The sequence below is a fragment of the Leguminivora glycinivorella genome, chromosome 4 (genome assembly GCF_023078275.1).
Source record: "Leguminivora glycinivorella isolate SPB_JAAS2020 chromosome 4, LegGlyc_1.1, whole genome shotgun sequence".
NCBI classification, from domain to species: domain Eukaryota; kingdom Metazoa; phylum Arthropoda; class Insecta; order Lepidoptera; family Tortricidae; genus Leguminivora; species Leguminivora glycinivorella.
This window is the reverse complement of record NC_062974.1, coordinates 14026681-14046506: the sequence shown is the minus strand read 5'-3', so window position 1 is coordinate 14046506 and position 19826 is coordinate 14026681. Positions and strand designations below refer to the sequence as shown.

Sequence of the window (19826 nt, the reverse complement as noted above, 5' to 3'; positions counted from 1 at the left end):
AAGCTTTGGAAGCGCAAGCGCATCATGCTCGGCACGCCCCGCTACTTACATTACTGGGTGGCTAGCCGAATGGCACAAACGCTCACGAAACGAAGCGCTAGTAGATATCTATCTCTATCGCGCTTGCGTATTGGCGCGACAGAGCCAGCGGCGTATCGCTTTCGTTTGGCGTCGGAGAAATGCCATTCGGCTACGGGGCCAGTAACGGTTACCGGCGAAAAGCTATCGTAAAATTGAATAGGTAGCAAGCAATAAAGGTTGATAGAGGCGAGGTGGCTGTGATTTTTAGAGTGCATTACCTATAAACCCACTTTGTGGACTAGGTTACATCAAGTGATTATAATTAAAGCGGGTCAACTCTTATTGGAAGGGAACACTTTCCTTATGTTATGATTGACCTTCAATGTGACAGTTTTCGGATCTCCTAGAAACTTAGCCTACATTGGTAAAACTGCGTACCTAATATAGCGTTAGGTATATAAAACTAGCAATTTGGAAAGCTATTACTGCTATTAGTAATTATACCTGTCATTTTCTTTTCGGAATGAATGAGTGATCAGAATAACTCCCACGGGAATAATGTCAAAAAGCTAGTAAAGAATTGCGCAAGCCCTAACTAATCGTGGGGAGGATAGTTTTCAGTTTCAAACCATCACAGACTACTCCAAAAGAGGCAAGTCTAAGTCTGACTTATACATCAAGAGTATCATGACATGAGTTATACCCTTTTTCACTAGACCCACAGAATATAAAATATAAGATTTTGAGAAATAACTTGAACAGTTATTATTGTAAGTACTTACACTTAAGATTTACCTACGTACATACCTACCTCTTACAATATCTACGTTAATGTATATAAAACATAAAATATGGCTCATTGTTTTGCAAACCTAATTTATTATTAGTAGGTACTAGGAAACACTGAATTAGAGATCACGTTAGTGCAATGATATACGTTCCTTCCTTGGTCGTTTGTTTCGTGTAATTTATCATCCAAGATAAATAAAGAGACAAAAGAAGAATTATATGGAAATGTAACTAAACTTCACAAGTTAAGGTGGCTCGCTTTCCATACAAAAAACATCTACCATTTATTTAGTCACCGCACACTACAACTAAATAAAAATATGCGCATACATCTACTATACATTATCCATCGTCGCAGTATTGAACGAAATACATTGTTTCATACAGAAATCATGGACAAATCCATGTGAATTTTTTATTAATTTTACGAAAATGTGCGTGCCAAATTTTGTGTACAGACACAGAGCCGTCATATTTCGCGCATTTTTAGTTGACATTGTCATCAGTGACACTTGGCTCTTGACAAGTAATTATTTAAAGATATTGGCTGGATATTGGTTTACTTAACTCAAGCAGACTCAGAAATAATGACGCATTTTGTCAATAAAGATACATATCGTGTATTTCGACACTGCTAATGTAAATCGAAATGGCGTCTCGGTCAAACGCATTGACTATGAAGCAGAAGATCTCGAGTTCCATTCCGGAGTCTTTTTTAATCATTTGAACTTTTTTTGGATTTACTAAGTTTTTTTTATATTTTTTAATAGAATAAATATTCTATTAAAAAAGACTCTTACTATATTTCTTTCCTATTTTTTATTTTCATACAAAAATACAATACAATCTTTATTGTGCCTTTGTTGATAAAATAAAATATTACACGTCAGGTCAGGTACATAGGTCATAGTGTGGGCATAGTATTAGTAATGTGCTGACTTCCTTACATTTACTGAGCTAGTTGACCTATGTTATTGTTGTGTGAATGTTTTTCTTCAACAACTAAATAGTTATATATATGAATATGTATGTAGGTATGTGGGTAGCTTTTGCATATTGTAATTTTTCCTCAGTCACCCGTTGAGCTCAGAGACCACGAACGCTGTAGTGTTCGAAACGTCGGGATGAATCGTAAATTCATTATACACGATTTAATCCGTTTTCATAGTTTTTATTTCATGAGTAACTATCGCGGTAACTGAAGACAATATTAACTAAATGGTTACAAATAATAATTATCATCAATATAATCTGGTCCAGGCAGGCAATTATGGTCGCGCGATAAATGATAAAACATCTGGCCGTCCCTATAATCGCACTTACTAATAGTGCGACAGGGACGGCCTGATATTTTATCGTCTATCGCGCGACCATGCTACCCGTGCTGTACTAGCTTTTGCCCGCGGCTTCGCTTGCGTCAGAAAGAGACAAAAGTAGCATATGTCACTCTCCATCCCTTCAACTATCTCCACTTAAAAAACATGTCAATCCGTCGCTTCGTTTGGCCGTGAAAGACGGACAAACAAACAGATACACACCCATTCTTATTTGAAATTTTAGTATGGATTTGACATTATTATTTATATTTAAATAATTATATACGTATAGCCTAATTTCGTCGGTAACAGCGTGTTATGTAATGGCGTCGTTGGTCAACAGTCGCCTGTCACGCCGTGAAACTGCGTTCGAATCCCGGGATTCTATAAACTTTTTGTATTTTTTTTGGATATAAATTTCGTATTTTTTATTGACCGAGCAAGAATAGGTAACAATTTTATCTTAGAGAACATATTGATTTTTTTATTGTCATTTTGATTTTCTAATTATTAAGTTGAGATATAAAACACAACTTTTAATACCCTCGCTAAATATTTTTTTTTTTTTTTTTTTTTTTTTTTTATTTAGAACACAAACAGTCACATAAACAAATGAGTTGGTGTACTACAATGTAGGTACTAAGTAATTTGGATAAAAAAAGACCTGGAGGTTCATTACTGAATATAAAGATTGTTAACATACTAACAAAATTAGGTATGTAAGCTAATAGGTAAGCAAAAGAAATCATGAACAGTAGCTAATACTTAAGAAGTTTTACAGTCATTAGACTAAATACATTTTCTTTACTACGATCGGATACAATTATAATTAATTTAGTTAGAGGAGGTAAATATTAGTTACTCATATTAAACCGAACAAAAATGTACACTTAGGTTTTTTATTTGTAATACTAGTGTTAAGTCTAAATCTAAAACACTTTTCGCTTGAGTAAAACTTTCAAACTACACAAAGAAGTGTTAAAAGGATCAATGTCAAATAGATACTTATTATAATAACTAGGGACTCGTCTGAAAAAAGTGTGCTTTGAGTAATTTTTACGAGCAAAACTAATATGAAATAGAGATCTAGGACGTAGGGGTGTCGCGGACAACTGAAGGTAATTAAGTCTAAAAGGTTCGGACACTTTATCACGCCTTTAAGAATTTTAAATAAAAACATTGCATCTAAATAATGCCTACGACTACTAAGGGAAGGGACACAAAAATGCTTTGCAGCAGACGAAGTTCGTTCGAAATAATTACCAGTTCTGTAACACAGAGACTTGAGAAAAATATTTTGGATCCTTTCCAGTCGATCAATATGGACCTGGTACTGCGGCGTCCAGACAACGCAACCAAACTCCAAAATGCTCCTAACAAACGAAAAAAATAATAGTTTATAAGTGTTGGGCCGCCTGAAGGGCTGGCCAATCCTAAGAATCATACCTAATCTTTTATACGCTCGATTACAGATATTATCAATATGTAAATTGTAATTTAATTGTGAATCCAGAGTAACACCCAAATCTCTGACTGAGGATACCCGAGTTATATTATTCCCTGAAAACGTATAATTAAAAATGAGAGGATCGTGTTTACGATTAAAGCTTATTACGTAACATTTCTCAGTATTTAAAAAAAGATGATTTTCAGAACAATAACGGGAAAAGTTATCGAGATCGTGCTGTAATGCATGGCAATCTGCCTCCGAGGATACAGTTTTGTATATTTTAGTATCGTCAGCGTAGACGAGATGTTCAGAGTTCCGGAAACAGGTTGCCATGTCATTAACATATAAGATAAAAAATAGTGGACCTAGATGAGACCCCTGAGGCACTCCGGAAGATATAGGAAGGAAGCATGAGGTAAAACCCTTTAAAGCAACTGCTTGGCTACGATTGCATAGATAGGACTTTATCCATCTGAGGAGGTCGCCGTGTATACCGAGCTCAAAGAGTTTTCTAAGCAAATGATTGTGATTTATTTTGTCAAAACATTTAGAAAAATCGGTATACACGACGTCCACCTGATCTCCAGAAGATATTTTGTTAATGATAAAATCGGTAAATGTCAGGAGATTAGTATCTACGCTCCGACCCTGACAAAAACCGTGTTGACTTAGCGCAATGTGTTGAGAGAAAGTAGAAGTAATTTTGTTGTATATGATCTTTTCAAAGATTTTAGCAAATATGTTCAGTTTACTAATGGGCCTATAATTAGTTACTAGGTGCGCATCGCCACTTTTGTAAATAGGCGTTATCAAGGCCTTTTTCCAACTAGAAGGAAAGTGACCATGGGCTAAAGACTTAATAAAAATTTGGGTTAAAGGTACTGCCAATTCACGAGCGCACATTTTAATAAACAGGGGTGAATTAAGTCCGCACCGCTACCCTTCCTAATATCTACTCTCTCCAGAAACTTGAAGACGCACTCCTCCGAAATATCGACAGTACTAATATCAATAGGGGACTCATTAGCCACATGTAAATAATCAGGCAACACAGAAGAGCCAGGAACAAAAACAGAATTAAAATAATTATTAAAAAAGTTGCTAATAGTCGGTCCATCTTTCGAAATTTCCCCAAGATAGGACATTTGGTCGGGTACACAGTTACTAGGAAATTTTGACTTCATAAACGACCAAAAGTAAGTAGGATCACTGTGTATTCGATCTTCAGCTAATGAAATAAATTTGTTATAACATTCGGTAGATAGTTTGTGTTCCCTTTTTCTTAATAATTCAAATTCTGCCCTATCAAGAGGGTTGCCATACTTTTTCCATCTTTTATGGACTGACAGCTTCTGCCTGCGAAGTCTTATTAGCGAACGAGAAAACCAAGGAGGGTATCCAGTATTATTATTAACGGTTTTATGAGGAATATGTTTCAAAATAAGTGTTCTAAGTACCGAATACAAATACGTAACAGAATCCTCAACATTCATATTATTCAAATGCGACCAATCAGTCTCCGACAGATCCTTGCGAATAAGGTCATAATTACCGCGGTAAAAAATCGGTCTAGAACACTGATTAGGCGCTAAGCATGGTAAAAAACTAGTCAAGTTTAGGGCCAGTGAAATATTTAATGCTTTGTGTTGAGGGTCCTCCGGCGTAAGTGGTGACAAGCAGGCGCCGACAGTGCAACCAACATTGGCCATCACCAGGTCCAATACACGTCCATTTATATTAAAACAAGTGTTAAATTGACCTACACAAGTCAGAGCTATAAAATCGGAGAGAACTGTGGCAGTTGGATCTTCACACGTTTCAATATTGAGGCGATGTGAATCGGCGCACAAGGACCAAGAGGCATATGAAACGTTAAAATCACCTACAAGAACGAAAATGTCATCCGGATAAGTGTTAATTAAATTAGCGGCATTATCAAAAAAACAACGCAGAGAATTGATGTGATTATCATTATGCGGGAAATAAACACAAGCGATGTGCAACAGTGGCGGCCGGCCGGCCGGTTGGCGATGGCGGGGCGAGGCGCGCGGAGAGCGGGGCGCGGCGCCGGCGCAGGCCCGCGGCTCCACGGTGAGCCACAGCTCCTCGTGCCGCGGCGACGCACACCACTCGTCCCGGCGCGACACACTCAGCCGCGCCGCGCTGCCACCAGCACGCCCCCGCCGCGCTGCGCTGTACGCCCTGTTCTATCACGTCTATACACTTCATACCTGCTATCAAAATACTCACTACTATAAAAGTCAGGGTTCAGCCATGTTTCAGATAAACAAATGAGGTCATAGTTCGAATTAATGACACTCGATAAAAATGAGTGAGACTTGGTCCGCAATCCCCTTACGTTCTGATAATAGATTGAGATATTATGTTCTATTTTAGTTGAATTAAGAATTTATAATAATTAAGAAAAAATATGTTGTAACTGTTATTCAGGCGAGTCAGTAACAATAAAACTATAGACGAGATCCCGTAAATTGGAAAACTAGTTTCGTAACCATAGGGTTTATATTGAATATAATTGTATAGTACACTAGTTGCGTAATTAATTTTATGAAAAGTGCTTATCGACATCCTCTTTAAATACCTAAAAGTTAAGTTAAACCACTTGATAAAATTAAACAGTCATTTTAATTTCTTAAGGTCGGCTTCGTTCGTTATGACATACACCTTAGAACTGTCACTCTTTCGCATGTATATTTTGCACTGCTTAACCCAAAGGTAATTGAAATTCAACTCTGCTTTCCTGTCACGAGCCCGCCTAAGTAGCACCTTGTTTACAGCCGTGAGATGCTCATTCACGTAGATAGGCACCGCCGGGCCCGGGAGACCGGCATCCGCGCTGGTCAGGCCGCGGCGCGCGCGCGCCGCCGTCACCAGCTGGTCCTTGCGGCGACGCTGGCAGAAACGCACGACGATCGCCGGGGGCCTGGGGTCCGCGCGGTTACCGTTACTCACAGAAACCGGGAATCGACGTACGCGATGTATAGAATCGACATCAGTATCGAGCAGGCCAAAACCAACCTTAACACATATAGCATTTAGGATTGACACTAAATTTTCGCTGTCTTTTTGGGGAACACCACTAATTTCGACATTGTTGAGCCGGCAAAACTGATCTCTATCGTTTTCATTGGCTTTCAATGTAGCAAACTCAGTCTGAAGCTGCTTGAGATTTTCCTCAATCCCTGGGAGACGGTCAACTTTATCCTCCGTGAGGGTAAGCCGAACATCGAAATTCTCGAGGCGATCCTCGATTAAGGCGAACTTCCCCTCGAGATTAGCAATTCCCGCATTTGCTTGGTCAAGACCACTCTGCATGTTTTGCAATTGCACCTTAAAACCTTTGAATTCCTTCAAGAGTTCAGATAGTGACTCATTGTTTTCCGACTGCCGGCAAGGGATACACTTCCAATTCGATTTTTTTTCCGCTGTCATCTTCTTGTAAGTGTTTTCCTGCAGTCCAGAACACCTATAGTGATAGTGACCTCCGCAAAAGGAGCACGGCACTTCACCATCACCAATAAAATTGTCACCACATTTATTACACGATGACATATTGAAAACACGACCGTAACAACTCGTTAATAGGGTTCAGATTTCAATAGCGCAGATAAATTATGCAGTTTAACAAGCAGGTTAACAATAACACATAACCGGCCGCTTGCGCGCTCGATCGCTAACTGAATAAATATAATATATTCTCGAAATTACTCCTTATAGATAAAAAAAGTCCACTTGAGTTTTTAAAGCACTACGATACTCAGTTAACTATTGCATTTTCATTTACTAATTTAAGATTTCAAAAGCGATTTGAATACCCTTGCTTCATCGAAAATAAACAATTAGAAAAAAAATCATTCGAATCGTACTTTAGAAACTAAAATTTATCTATACTTTTTGGATTTTTTAAAAATATCAGATTAGGATAATTATGTTAGAAATTCTGAGTTCGACGAATCCAATAATTATTACCATGTAAGAGAATAGGTTTTTAATCTTTTTTGTGGAAAACGCTCAGTACATATACATTTATGTATAAATAATAAAACAAAAAATAGTGCCTCATAGTGTTGTGTTCCTGCCGGTGAGTAAGGCTGCCAGAGCTCAACGAGGGTGCGGGGTGCTGACGACGGGAGGACTTACGGAACTAATTTGTTCCGTCTATTGTCCTTTGAGTCGTCGGCAACCCAAACCCTCCTTTGAACTTGTACACTCCTTTTTGCTGTGCACACACAGCAAAGGGGAGTGTACAAGTTTCTAATGGGGCGGCAACGCGCATGCGACACTCTTTGAGTTGCAGGCGTCCATAGGTTACGGTGACCGCTTTCCATCAGGCGGACCGTATGCTTGTTTGCCACCGACGTAGTATTAAAAAAAAAGAGAAAAAGTCCTGGATTCGAACCCAGTACTTCCATGCAAATCATGCGATAACACGTATTTACCGCAAGGCTATTTAAACAAGCTGTCGCCGCGTGAAATTATCGACTAGAAGGAATACAAAAACACTGTTTGTATGTGTGAGTGGTACTTAAAAATAGTGTAAAATAGTAAATTTATATACATTAAGGTTATTAACGTTACAATGAGAAGTTGAATGTATGTTGTAATATGTCAATTTTAGTATTAAATGTTCGCGAAGCATAATTGAAAGTATATAAATGCCTGTACGACTCCACAAAAAAATAAGACCGGTAATTTGCAAATTAACGCCATCTAACGCAGCCTGAGCTTCGGGTAACCCAGGCGAGCCACCTTAATAGCACGGGATGTCACAGATTACTTAGTTTTATGTTTTCTAGTCCACAGAAAACATTAGAGTATTTGTTTTATGGCAAAATTATGAACGACCGGTATGTATCTGCGTTCGTTTATTGTAAATATTGTAGTGGTGTGATGTCACGTCCATGAGTTGAATACGAAGACTGAATTGAAATAATAAGCTAGGTAATAAAATAAAAGAAAGGTTTTAAGTCACTGTGAATGGCAAAATGTCGTAATCAGGCATTTCCTCTCGATATGAATTATAATGAAATTAAAATTTCAATTTCACGTTAGAACCTCAGTAGAGTTAGTAAGGCCCTGTAATCCCTGTGTGCAGTTTTGCGTGATATTATAAAGCGAATCGAACACGGAGAAAAAAAAACTCTCATATTATTGTTACAAAATTTATTCTGAAATAAAAATAACATCAAGCTTTTTAAAATTGACAATTCATGTGAGAATAATAACTAAATTGTGAGCACAAATTTCACAATAGGAAGAATAATTTCATTTATGCTTTAGTTCACAATGTTCACATACATAACAACAAACATGGATTCAATCTCATGGCGTAACAGAATGCTCCCCACTCCCCAGCGAGCGCGAACAGAGCAATCTTCTGCGAAGCCTAAACCTCCTTTATAAATTAAAATCTCGAGCACCAAAACAATTTTCACTTCGAATGTTACAGAATAAATAGTCACAAAAATAAACGAACTTATGTAATAAAAAGAAATCCGTATTACAAAAATAATTACGAATATATTTAAAACAACTCAGTATTGGAATTCTTGAAAAATATTAAAAATGCAAATTATGCAGTTCCTCCGTTTAAAGTGTTGAACACACAGTACCTCGTAATCCTTATCAATATATTCATATAAACAACATTTTATCCTATTACATTTATTTTTACACTTTAGGAGATATTTTACAACCCTGTATCCACTATACTTTTATATGACAGTACGTTTGTCTATCCAAATCATGACTTGAGAAAATAAACGGCACAGTACGTAGAATACACCTACCTAACAACTCAATGCAACAGATGTCTCGAAGTCTTGTTTTCATTAAATTATCACGAGTGGAGTAAAATTTGCCTAATGATTGGTGACACAAATTTCGAAGTAGGTAATGTTAGGTATAGTTGAACAAATATATATTTTGTGCTCTGTTTTGTTGACAACATAACATTGTTTATTAGTTACATGAATATAGGAAGATTAAAAATGAAGACTCGTTATGTAGTGGAAAGACTGAGATAACATGGGAAGAGGACAACCTTCTTTGAACTAGTCAAGCCCAGACATGCACTTACGTATGATCTAATCATTACAAAAATATCTCCTCCTTTGCGACGTTTAATTATGTCATGGTATAATTTTACAGTATAACCCTTGGGCGTAGGAACAGTCAATACAATATCTAGTAGAACAAATATTTCGTCATGTCAGTGTCGAAGGAATGTGCCGTGCGGCGTGTCGGGTCGGAAGTGCAGGTCTTGGGCTGGAGGAGGGCTTCACTTGGCCTTGGCGGCGGCCTGGCGCTGCCTCAGAGTTTTGTTCGTGTTCTGATCCACCTCTGGTAGATCGGATTCTTCGACGGGCGCTTTCTTTACTGTAAACAAAAAAAATATGAACAACTAAATAATAGATTTCATATACTGCTATTTCATGATTTTCAGCAGTATTTCAGCAAGTAATTTTATTAATTTGTGACGACCCAACTAACCGTAAAATCACTATTTTGATAGCACACTGTTTAAGTTGTTTACAGTGACACATAATCAGTGACTGTCATGACAACTGTAATAAAAAATATAGGCATTAATAGGCAATAGCTTACCCTTTTCCTTTTTAGGTTTGTCTTTCTTTTCCTTCTTCGGCCTGTTCAGGGCCAACTGACGGGCCTCTTGCCTCTGCTTCATGGCTTCAGAAATGAAGTTGAACATGAGATACACCTTAAAGAAAGAAAAAATACATTGTTAATATTGAACTCGATAATTTCATTGTCTAAAGAAATATAAAGTGTTAGTTTATCTATAATATTCCTACTTTCAAACTGCTAAGAAACATAATTCCGATTTCTGCTTATCTTCTTGCGATAGATGTTCAATGATATATTTGCTAAATGTTGATTTATTTTATAAATAAATACGTGTGGAATTATTCATATTAAATTACATTTTACTTGTATGCAGAAAATACTATCTGTGGCCCGTTTCTCGAAAGGTACAAGCCTTGTATTACAAGTGTGTTTCCATGACAACCCATACGATTTGACAGTTCGCGCACTTTTAATACAGCAGGCTTGTACCTTTCGAGAAACGGGCCCCTGATCGTTAATTTAATTGGCGTCGTATGTCTCCATAAATCAAATCTTATTTATTTAAAAACATTGCAAAATCAACTTTTAGTGTTATGACACATCTAAAGAGCTATAGTAGTAAGCAAAATCCTTACAGCTTGACAAAAAAGAGTAAACTTGGCAAATTGAACTATTTTTTTTTTTATCATAACAACATTTGCTTTTCTCATACAGAACAAAAGTGTCAAAATAGTTGCCACATGCATAGCGGGTTACATAGACGGTGGCGCCCCTACTATTTTCTACTCTTTTTGCCATTGAGGATGTAGAAAGCACGGTAATTAGGTGTAGGTATGTACTACGAGTGTTAACGAGGGTACACTAACCTGGAAGGACACCAGCAGCGACAGCGCGCCCACGCGCAGCAGCAGCGGCGCGGCGCCGGCCAGCCCGAAGTAGAAGGTGAGCACGCCCAGCACCAGCGACGCCAGCCGCACCAGCACGAACACCGCGCCGTTCACCAGCCGCCCGACTGCACGATATTACACAAGTTAGTCTTCAGGTACATAATAGTATAGGGCCTAGGTCGTTCTGAACCGGCGCGTCTTTATAATGTATTCGCAGATGTTCGAGTTTGCCGGACATGTTCTCGCCGCGCGCCGCGGGTGAGAATCGACCAACCCAAATTCAAAATCTCAAACCGAGCATATACGGCAGAGATGGCAGGCTCGTTACGTCACTCGCTCGCGGTCGCGCGTTAAGAGGGCTTTCGTGTTAAAAATAGTGAAATCGCAACCGAGCGCTCGGTCATACCGTGTGTGGTATCAAATTAAAGGGCTTTGCGAGTAGTTTATAAATATATATCACATTATAGGACTTTTTCTACTTGATCTAGATCAAAATATGAGAAAATGTCCAAAAGTGGTAATAATTGTACCGGTGAAGGCTCGTTTTCAAAAAATTGGCAAAAATCAATAATAGCAATTTATAATCACTAAGGCATAACAGCAATTTAAGTAAACGTTGCAGATTAATTTAGTACAAAACTTACTTCGATGTGATATAGATTTTCAAAAAAATTGTCACTTAATTTTAGGTAATTTCTGAAAAAAATTGAATTCGCCTTAGGCTAGTCTACTCTTTTTCAAAAACTTAAAATAAAAATCTAGTCTGAAATGATTGTGGTACAAGATATACGAATTATAAATTTACTCGTTTTAATATTCAAAATTGTCCAAATTTTACAAATAAGATCGACTGATTCAGCTCTATACGTGCGTTTTTCTAAACGTGCATTAGAGAAAAATTCATAATTAATTTAGTGAGTTAGTTTTCGAAAATCCAGTCTTATAAAAATCAAGATAATAAGATGCTCTAACTGGAACTTGAATTAAATAAATCTATTGGATAACGGAAAGTGTAGTATTTCACCGACTAAAACTATCAATTTTTCATTCTTTTGACGTTTTTTTTTAAAGCAGCCTTAAGTACCTACTCGCTAGCCGTTCATTCGAATGAACAAGTGGCCGAGGAGCGCTGTTTCATACGTACCTACTATTATTCTGAGTTTTACGTAGTAGCTTATTAGTATTAGTTAAATAAAGCGTAATAAGTGAAGGATCTGTTACGTTAGTAACTTATAATAATCTGAGGAGATGGTCCGCCCGGGTGCCCCTTTCAAAAACCCTATCCCTTGCATTGTCACTTGTTTTTACCCTAAAACCGACCATTACTTTGTTCGAAGTTGCATTACACGGTTGTAAATTGGTAGTGTAAATCTATGCACGACTTCCACGAGTCAAGTTCGGATTCGTCCTGAGGGCGACCCTTAGTTGGAATCTCGGTAGTTTCTCGGCATCCGTAAGATTAAAAGGCTGTCAGGAGACGTTTACACTGTGACTCTGGCAACAAGCAGTAAGCAAGAGAGTACTCCAGCCGGAAATTTACCGGCATATTACTGTCCCGCGATTGAACCCATAATTGCATTCCAGCAAAAAAAAATGTGTAAAGGGCCTTAGCTACAGAGAAAGTGGTACATCGGTATCGACACGACACAGTTAACACCTTTTGTCATGGGTGTTCCACTTACGTTACGGAAATTAACATATTTTATACTTAGACTACTTAGTTATTGTAGCCAAGATAAGCTTACTGTTTTGAATTATACTTACTTAATAATTTAAAAGTTGAAGCTTGTGTTACTTATAATACTTCTAAGGGTCCTTAAGCACCCTTTACATGGAGTTCACAAATGTGCTAAAACTTACATTTCTCAATGAAGTCCTCTCGCTCACCCCTCAGGATGACGTTGAGGCGGTAGGTGTGAGACACAAACTCGGCTAGGGAGTGCAGGACAACCAAGCTAACGCCGACGCGCTGGAATCTAGACAAAAATACATTTGTATCAGTGCATTGTTCTATCTTTCAATTAAATTCTCAAAAGCCTTAAAAGATATTCAATTTCAATTTGACGGGTGAACAAGATAGCAACAAATCTAAAATAGCGAGGAAATGCCCAAGCTAATTTACTCTCGGCAATTTTTTAAATCTGTTTTATTTTTAAGTTTTTACTTGACAATATCACTCTAAAATAAATGGCGAAACGTTTCGTGTTAGTTTTCTTTTGTGCTATACTTAATAGTTTCCTAGATCTGGCGACCGTAAAACAAAATGAAAATACCTACTAAGAAAAGAGCGCAGTGTAGCCAGGAGGCATTTTGCAATCGCTAAACACGATTATGAAGCTAATTTAGCGTCGGCAAATATCGACGAAATCACCGCGGTCTTCAACAAACTCCAGCTTTGAGCCGATTCCTTGTTTAACGTTGACCAGAGTATGAAAGAGCAGTGGCTAAAAATGGATGACTGGGAGCGTATAAAAGTCATGTACGACAGCATTTCGAAGAACGAACGCATGAAGAGTACATTTCAGAAAATCCACGACAACCAATAAATAGATGACGGAGATAAGTTTCAGTGCCTCTATCAGTGCACTTTTTCAGATACTCCAGCACGGGAAATTGTCGACAGCTTTCCGCCATCGGGAGCCAACTACAAGAAAGCTATTGAGAAATTGAAGTCCAGGTTTGCACGTGATGGAATGATGATCGACATTTATCATAAATGATTTATGTGCGTGAGCTCCTTAACCTTGTACTAGCAAACGTACCTACCTAATACTTCCTGTAAATTAGGTCACTTATACGATAGGTAAATTAAATGCGCAATTGCAAGTTCTCCAAACCTTAGGTGTGTAAATAGATATGTAAATATGCTGTTTTACTTTTTCCTTTAGTTGAGTTTGCCTTGCCTGAATCTGTTTTCGAACATGGCAGAGATTCCATGTAAACGAAAAGAAGAGCGACGATCTGAACCCTCTTATGAAGTTCCTGAAACGCGTAGTCGAGTCAGAGGAGCGGATCCAGCTCGCGGCAGCGGGATAGCATCGGGTGACAGTTTGTATAGCGTTCCTACTCAACCCACCGCGACATGCTTTCGCTTGGTGGCCACGGAAGACGCAGGTAAGGTGATATTATGTTGCGTTTGGTGAGGAAAGCCATCGCATAGCAGCTTCCGACTGCTACAAAGCAAACAAGATGTCGTATGAAGCTGAGGGACTCGCTAAATAAAAAGGGAGCATGCTTAATTTGTTTGCAACCGGGATATTATTCGAAAAATGCAAGAATTTCACAAAATGTATTTTTTGCCCCAAACGTCATTCGGTGACGTGCCTTTACATTAAAATGTCAAGTCAAATTGAAAACGTTCAAATTCAAATGTTGGAACGTAACCCAATATAAGGCGAGTTCCACACTCTTGCAAACGTTTATATGGCAAATTTTGCAGCGATAATGCCGATAATGAATGTAGAGTTTGTTCAGAAAGTCAAGAGTTGTGGAATGTATTGGACCCCATACATTTCACAACTATTCTCTTTCCGAGACACAAGACAAGACAGATTCTACCGGTGCTATGCTTTATGGATTCGGGAGCACAGAAGACACTTACTTACGTCGCGATATAATAGAATGCTTAGGCTTGAAACCTATCGGCGGCAATTGTCTTTTAGCACAGAATATATAATAGTACAAGTACAGAAGGCCCACTGCTTTGATGTTCACGACATGCCGCCTTTTTAAATGCCTACAAAATTCTAACAAAGAAACGAGCCGCACGTGCGCGGCGCCCGGCGGTAGGGTTGCCTTTGGACTAAAACGAATTAATACTCAGATAAAATGTTATACTATTATATTCAAGTCTTGAGTACTTTCTAGGTATATATTAGGGTGGAGCGAAAAAACACTTTTCTGGAATTAGCAAACCTAATAGTTATCAATCAATGCCCCTTAGTCTATGAAGCCTTTGTGCAAATTTTCAGCTTTTTAAATCAACATCTTCTGCCTCCGCATTAGGGTTGAAATTTTGAAAATCTCATACAAACATAAAAATTCAACTTTTAGATAAAAAAAAAATTTCGACAGTATTATGTTTAGTATATGTTATTGATACATATTATTATGAGAAACTACAAAAAGATGCGAAAATAGCGTCAAGAATCGCCAGTTTGTCTAGTTTCAATACATTCGCCAAAATAGCCGCTAAAATACTGAAAATTGGCGATTTTTAACGCTATTTTCGCAATTTTTGGTAGTTTATTGTAATAATATTGTATCAATAATGTATACTGAATATATTACTGCCGAAAAACATTTTTTATCTAAAAGTTGAATTTTCAGGTTTGTATGAGATTTTCAAAATTTCAAACCTAATGCGGAGGCAGAAGATGTTGATTTAAAAAGCTGAAAATTTGCACAAAGGCTTCATAGACTAAGGGGCATTGATTGAAAACTATTAGGTTTGCTAATTCCAGAAAAGTGTTTTTTCGCTCCACCCTAGTATATACAGGGTGTCCCAAGACTATGGGACATGAACGGAAAGTACTTTAAATATCGTGGATAGGGTATTTTGCTAAAAGAAGACTTTATTTTATTTTTAAAACTAAGTAAAACTGCATTCATAGATTTTTAAATAATTACATGGTTAAACCGGGAATCAAACCCGCTACACGAGAAAAAAAAAATCATTCTGTAATTTTGTCATACCGATCGATACGTTTCATCATAAGGATTATTTTTTTCTAAATAACATAGTGTCGGACATAAAAGGAAGACCATGAATTTTAACATTTTACATAGCATACTCCTTAGCCTTAAATTTTGTCCATGCAATTTTTCAAAAAAAAAAAAAAAACTTTAAATGCAGTTTTACTAAGTTTTAAAAATAAAATAAAGTCTTCTTTCAGCAATATATCCTATCTGTGATATTTTAGGTACTTTCCCTTCATGTCCCATATTCTTGGGACACCCTGTATATAGTATTTATATGTTTTTGTTTGAGTTCCAACATCACAAGCCTCATTGAATCTTTTTGGGGGAGTTAATCAGTAGTAGATTTGTTTAAAAATGTCCTATGGTATTTATTTTATTCATGATATCTATTTAACTATGCATTATTAGCCATTCCACACGCGGGCATCGCATATGAACCTTTAAAAAAACTCGCGATGTAATGTAACATTAGAAGGTGCGAGCGTGCGTTCCGTGAGAACGCGCGCCACCCCTGATTAGGCCGCGAACTCGCGGCCGCCGGCATGTACTTGTAGCGCGGCGATAGAATCGCGGAGTGAGCCGCCCCTGCTTTTAGGGGAATCGAAACCAAGGTACTGTGTCAAACATGCAAGTACACTGAAGGGAGTTTTGGACAAGAGTTACATTATACAATGTCTGCGCGAGGCAAGTCCAAGCTCTATGGGTATGTGCCACGTTTAAATATAAAACATGAGATTTTCAGAGTTGCAGAAACAACATCATGTTGAGCGACGTCAGAAAAATGGCCAAGGTGAGCACATCAGACGGGGAGTACACACGAACGGTTCAATGCTTGTACCCACGACACAGAGAACCTCCTATAGAGTGCCATTATTGTAAATTTTGTGCGTGCTACAAATCACCAGTGCTTGGGGCGCGAGGAGCGGGAGGGGAATGTGTTTAGCGCGCTGCGATTGGTCGTTTCAAGGAAGGCAGGCAGTCGCGCCAGATGAAAAGGGACAGAAGTATGACTGTCCCTCTACTGTCGCGTAAGTGGCCAGTGTAAGTTGACCTATGCCGGCTCTGAATAAATTATAAATATGACTTATTTGTGGAATGTAATACCGTCCGTTTTTAAATTTGAACTTCTTGTTACCTTTCCACACCATTTCACACTACAGGTGGACATCTTTAAGGCATCAAAATACCCTTTTTCAATTTTTTTATTGCGAAAAACACGAGCTGCTTTCGGGTCGGTTACTTGGTCGTTACTGATCGGGCACGACGAGCGCCCGCGCTTATATCATGGCAAATACAAGTAAGGCTGGTGACCGCGAGTCGTCTTGTAATGGATGTCTATAGGGGTTGGTCTGTGACCCACGAGAAGTACAGTCTGACACAATATTAAAGAAGAGTTTAGGGTCATATATATTTTTATTGATTTATTGTGCTTTTACTTGACAAAGCCACTCAAAAACGAATGGCAAAACGTTTCGGGTTAGTCTTCTTTCTTGGTTTACTTTGTTTTCTACAAGTACATTACGATACAAGTGTGGAAAAGAGGAAGTTCGAAATGAGTGGCGACAAATTCAAACACGACCGAAGGGACCTCTTTCCACGTGTATCTTACAACTTTTTCAGTACATATAGCCCAGTGAAGTTTCGACATAAGCACATTATAAAGTAAGTACCTACAACTTCTCACACCAGTGCAATAAAGTAGCACCATATGTATTGAAAAGATTCTTTTAGTATGCAGTGTTTTGATAAACAGCTGTCATCATATCATCATAGAATGAGTGCAGCAAAAAACAAACTGAAAGTACCATGAATTATTTACAAATTCTATTTAGCAACAATACACATTTGTAAATGTGCACTTTAATTAATTACTCAAGACAATTAGAGATATCTTATAGCTGATTAGATTAATTAATTTACTGATAGTGAACATGATACTTACTTGAACCCATAAGCCAGTGCCACAAAAGTGAATGCAATGAGAGCATGGCGGATACGACCGGCCCACTCATCCTTCTTGATGCGTTGGAAGTACAGTTCTGGGAGAGTGTGGAGCCAGTATGCGGCCTGGACGATCCACCACAGTTTCAACAGGAAGCTCATAGGGTGGCTTGGGTAGCCTAAATAAAAAAAGTTATTGTCAATCCACATATTCCTTACCACTCTTTTAATCTGTCACAGCTGGACATGGAAATCTTTAAGCAACTAATGCAGTACAAAAAATGGAAGAAAGGAAAATGTGGTTACACAAGTGGGTCAAGTGTATTAGCACATTATCTGTGCTTGTGAAAATAATAAGAAAAAGAAAATGTACTGTACATAGTTGCTAATCTCAGCTACAAACGCTATTGTTCTAATGAATCTATTATTTTTACTAAAACTATTCAAAATCTAGATTTACCAAGAGATCTATTCTATTCTCAGCTGTCTAGGTTGTTATTTAGTTACATGTAAGAGGTAAAACTTACCATCCCACAGCTGTGAAATATTGAATGCAAATCCTTCTCGGAGAATAGCATCACCACCCCACAACAGGGTCACCAGATGGAACACAACCAGCTGACCGGACTCATTAAGCGCACTCAATCTTGATTTTGACAAGTGGAACTTCTTTGATATTTTCTAAAACAAGACATGACAACTGCATTCATACTGAAAAAATTACAAGTGTATAGAATATGGAACAATAAATGTGTTGGTGGAAACTTACGTCCAAGAAGTATTCCTGAAGGATCGCATGCATCACAATGCACACGAGCGAATAAAAGAACACCGCGCAAGAATCTTTCCAGCCCGCTTCGTACGAGAAAGATTCACCCTTAGGATTATCTCTCGTTGGCTCAACGCCACTGACATTGTGGTGCAGACTGATGAATAAACTAGCGATGGGACTCGTTGACTGTAACAGAAACCACAAATATAACGACCACAATACAAAAAAATGTTACAATATTTCAAGAAACATCGAAAAACTCGGCTTACGTGGCAACTGCTTTGAACGTACCTGAACCATCAGTCCAACCAGGAAAACCATAACAACACATGATACTATATCTGCGTGGTTCTGGATCACAAATTCATGACTAAATATCGGTGGGTTTTTGTTAGTTTTTCTTCCAATTGCAGGCTTAACACCCATTTTTCCCGGCAATAACCTAGATCAGAGATATCTTGTCCTTAACCAACTGATTTACACACGTAAGATAATTTTCATAAAACAAGTAATAGTTATTATTTTCCTTCTTTTTCAAAACTAGCGTTATTCCCGTACCAATAAGCAGCCAATAAGAAATTATATGGGAACAAAAATATTACTGACAGCGAATTGGCCGACGTGACACTTTCACTTTACGCACGTCAACAGCGCTGTCGTTTGTTGATTGTTGTGTTGGCACCTAAAAAGATCAATTAAAGATTTATTAATCATAAATATTGTTTTACTAATAACAAGTACAAATATTAATAATTTAAAAACTAAATTAGTAATTTTAATATACTCAAAAATATTTTTGTCTCAAATTAAAGCTATAAACTATATTCCAAAATATCTAGGAAAGGAAACTACAACCGGATTGGTTTGTTCCACTAAGAACCGCAACATTTACCACATTTGCAACATGCTTGCAAACGTATTTTAAGGAAAGTTAAGGATTTCTTAAGAAAAGTCATATCATCTATATAATATACTATCAAGATCCAAACCTAGACAACCTTTGTATATGATGTGACTGATGTGAGTACCAGACCGGACCTCGACCTTGGTCTGGTCCGAGGCCTGTTCGATCGTGTGGAAAATGGTCCGCCGTACGTCCATTATGTAGCTATCGCTCCGTACGGCAACCGTGGAGTTTTTCTTGTAAGTGAGAGCGAGAAAAGAATAACTCTGTCTCGCTCCCACTTGCGGAATAGTAAGCAGATGAGATGACCTTGGTGCGGTACGGTCATGTGTTAGCATTAGCACTATTAGTTTTGTATCAATTTAAAGTCAGTCAAGCCATTTCCGTCACTAGAAAAGGCGGCATGTTTTAAAAATTATATGCATGACTACACTTG

General features: G+C 37.9%; 2 protein-coding genes across 2 annotated transcripts; both read right to left on the bottom strand.

Moving 5' to 3' along the window:
* Positions 1-6216: 6216 nt before the first annotated feature.
* Positions 6217-6912, bottom strand: LOC125225216. The gene has a single exon (XM_048128820.1). It carries the CDS (start codon positions 6910-6912, stop codon positions 6217-6219), a length of 696 nt encoding a protein of 231 aa, XP_047984777.1.
* A 1833-nt stretch (positions 6913-8745) lies between these two features.
* On the bottom strand, positions 8746-19121 carry LOC125225645 (translocating chain-associated membrane protein 1). The gene is made up of 8 exons (XM_048129457.1): positions 18778-19121; positions 18484-18672; positions 18242-18395; positions 17716-17893; positions 12933-13048; positions 11052-11197; positions 10204-10318; positions 8746-9975 (listed from the first exon to the last, which is right to left on the bottom strand). The coding sequence occupies exons 1-8, from the start codon at positions 18910-18912 to the stop codon at positions 9878-9880; spliced, it is 1131 nt and encodes a 376-aa protein (XP_047985414.1). The 5' UTR covers positions 18913-19121; the 3' UTR covers positions 8746-9877.
* Between the last annotated feature and the right edge of the window lie 705 nt (positions 19122-19826).

Coding starts and splice junctions, on each gene's coding strand:
- LOC125225216 (XM_048128820.1), bottom strand. CDS start 6,912: ATGCAGAGTGGTCTTGACCAAGCAAATGCGGGAATTGCTAATCTCGAG.
- LOC125225645 (XM_048129457.1), bottom strand. CDS start 18,912: ATGGGTGTTAAGCCTGCAATTGGAAGAAAAACTAACAAAAACCCACCG. Junction 17,894..18,241: donor TATTTCACAGCTGTGGGATG/GTAAGTTTTACC, acceptor TTTTTTATTTAG/GCTACCCAAGCCACCCTATG. Junction 10,319..11,051: donor CGCTGCTGGTGTCCTTCCAG/GTTAGTGTACCC, acceptor TCTTTCTTTAAG/GTGTATCTCATGTTCAACTT.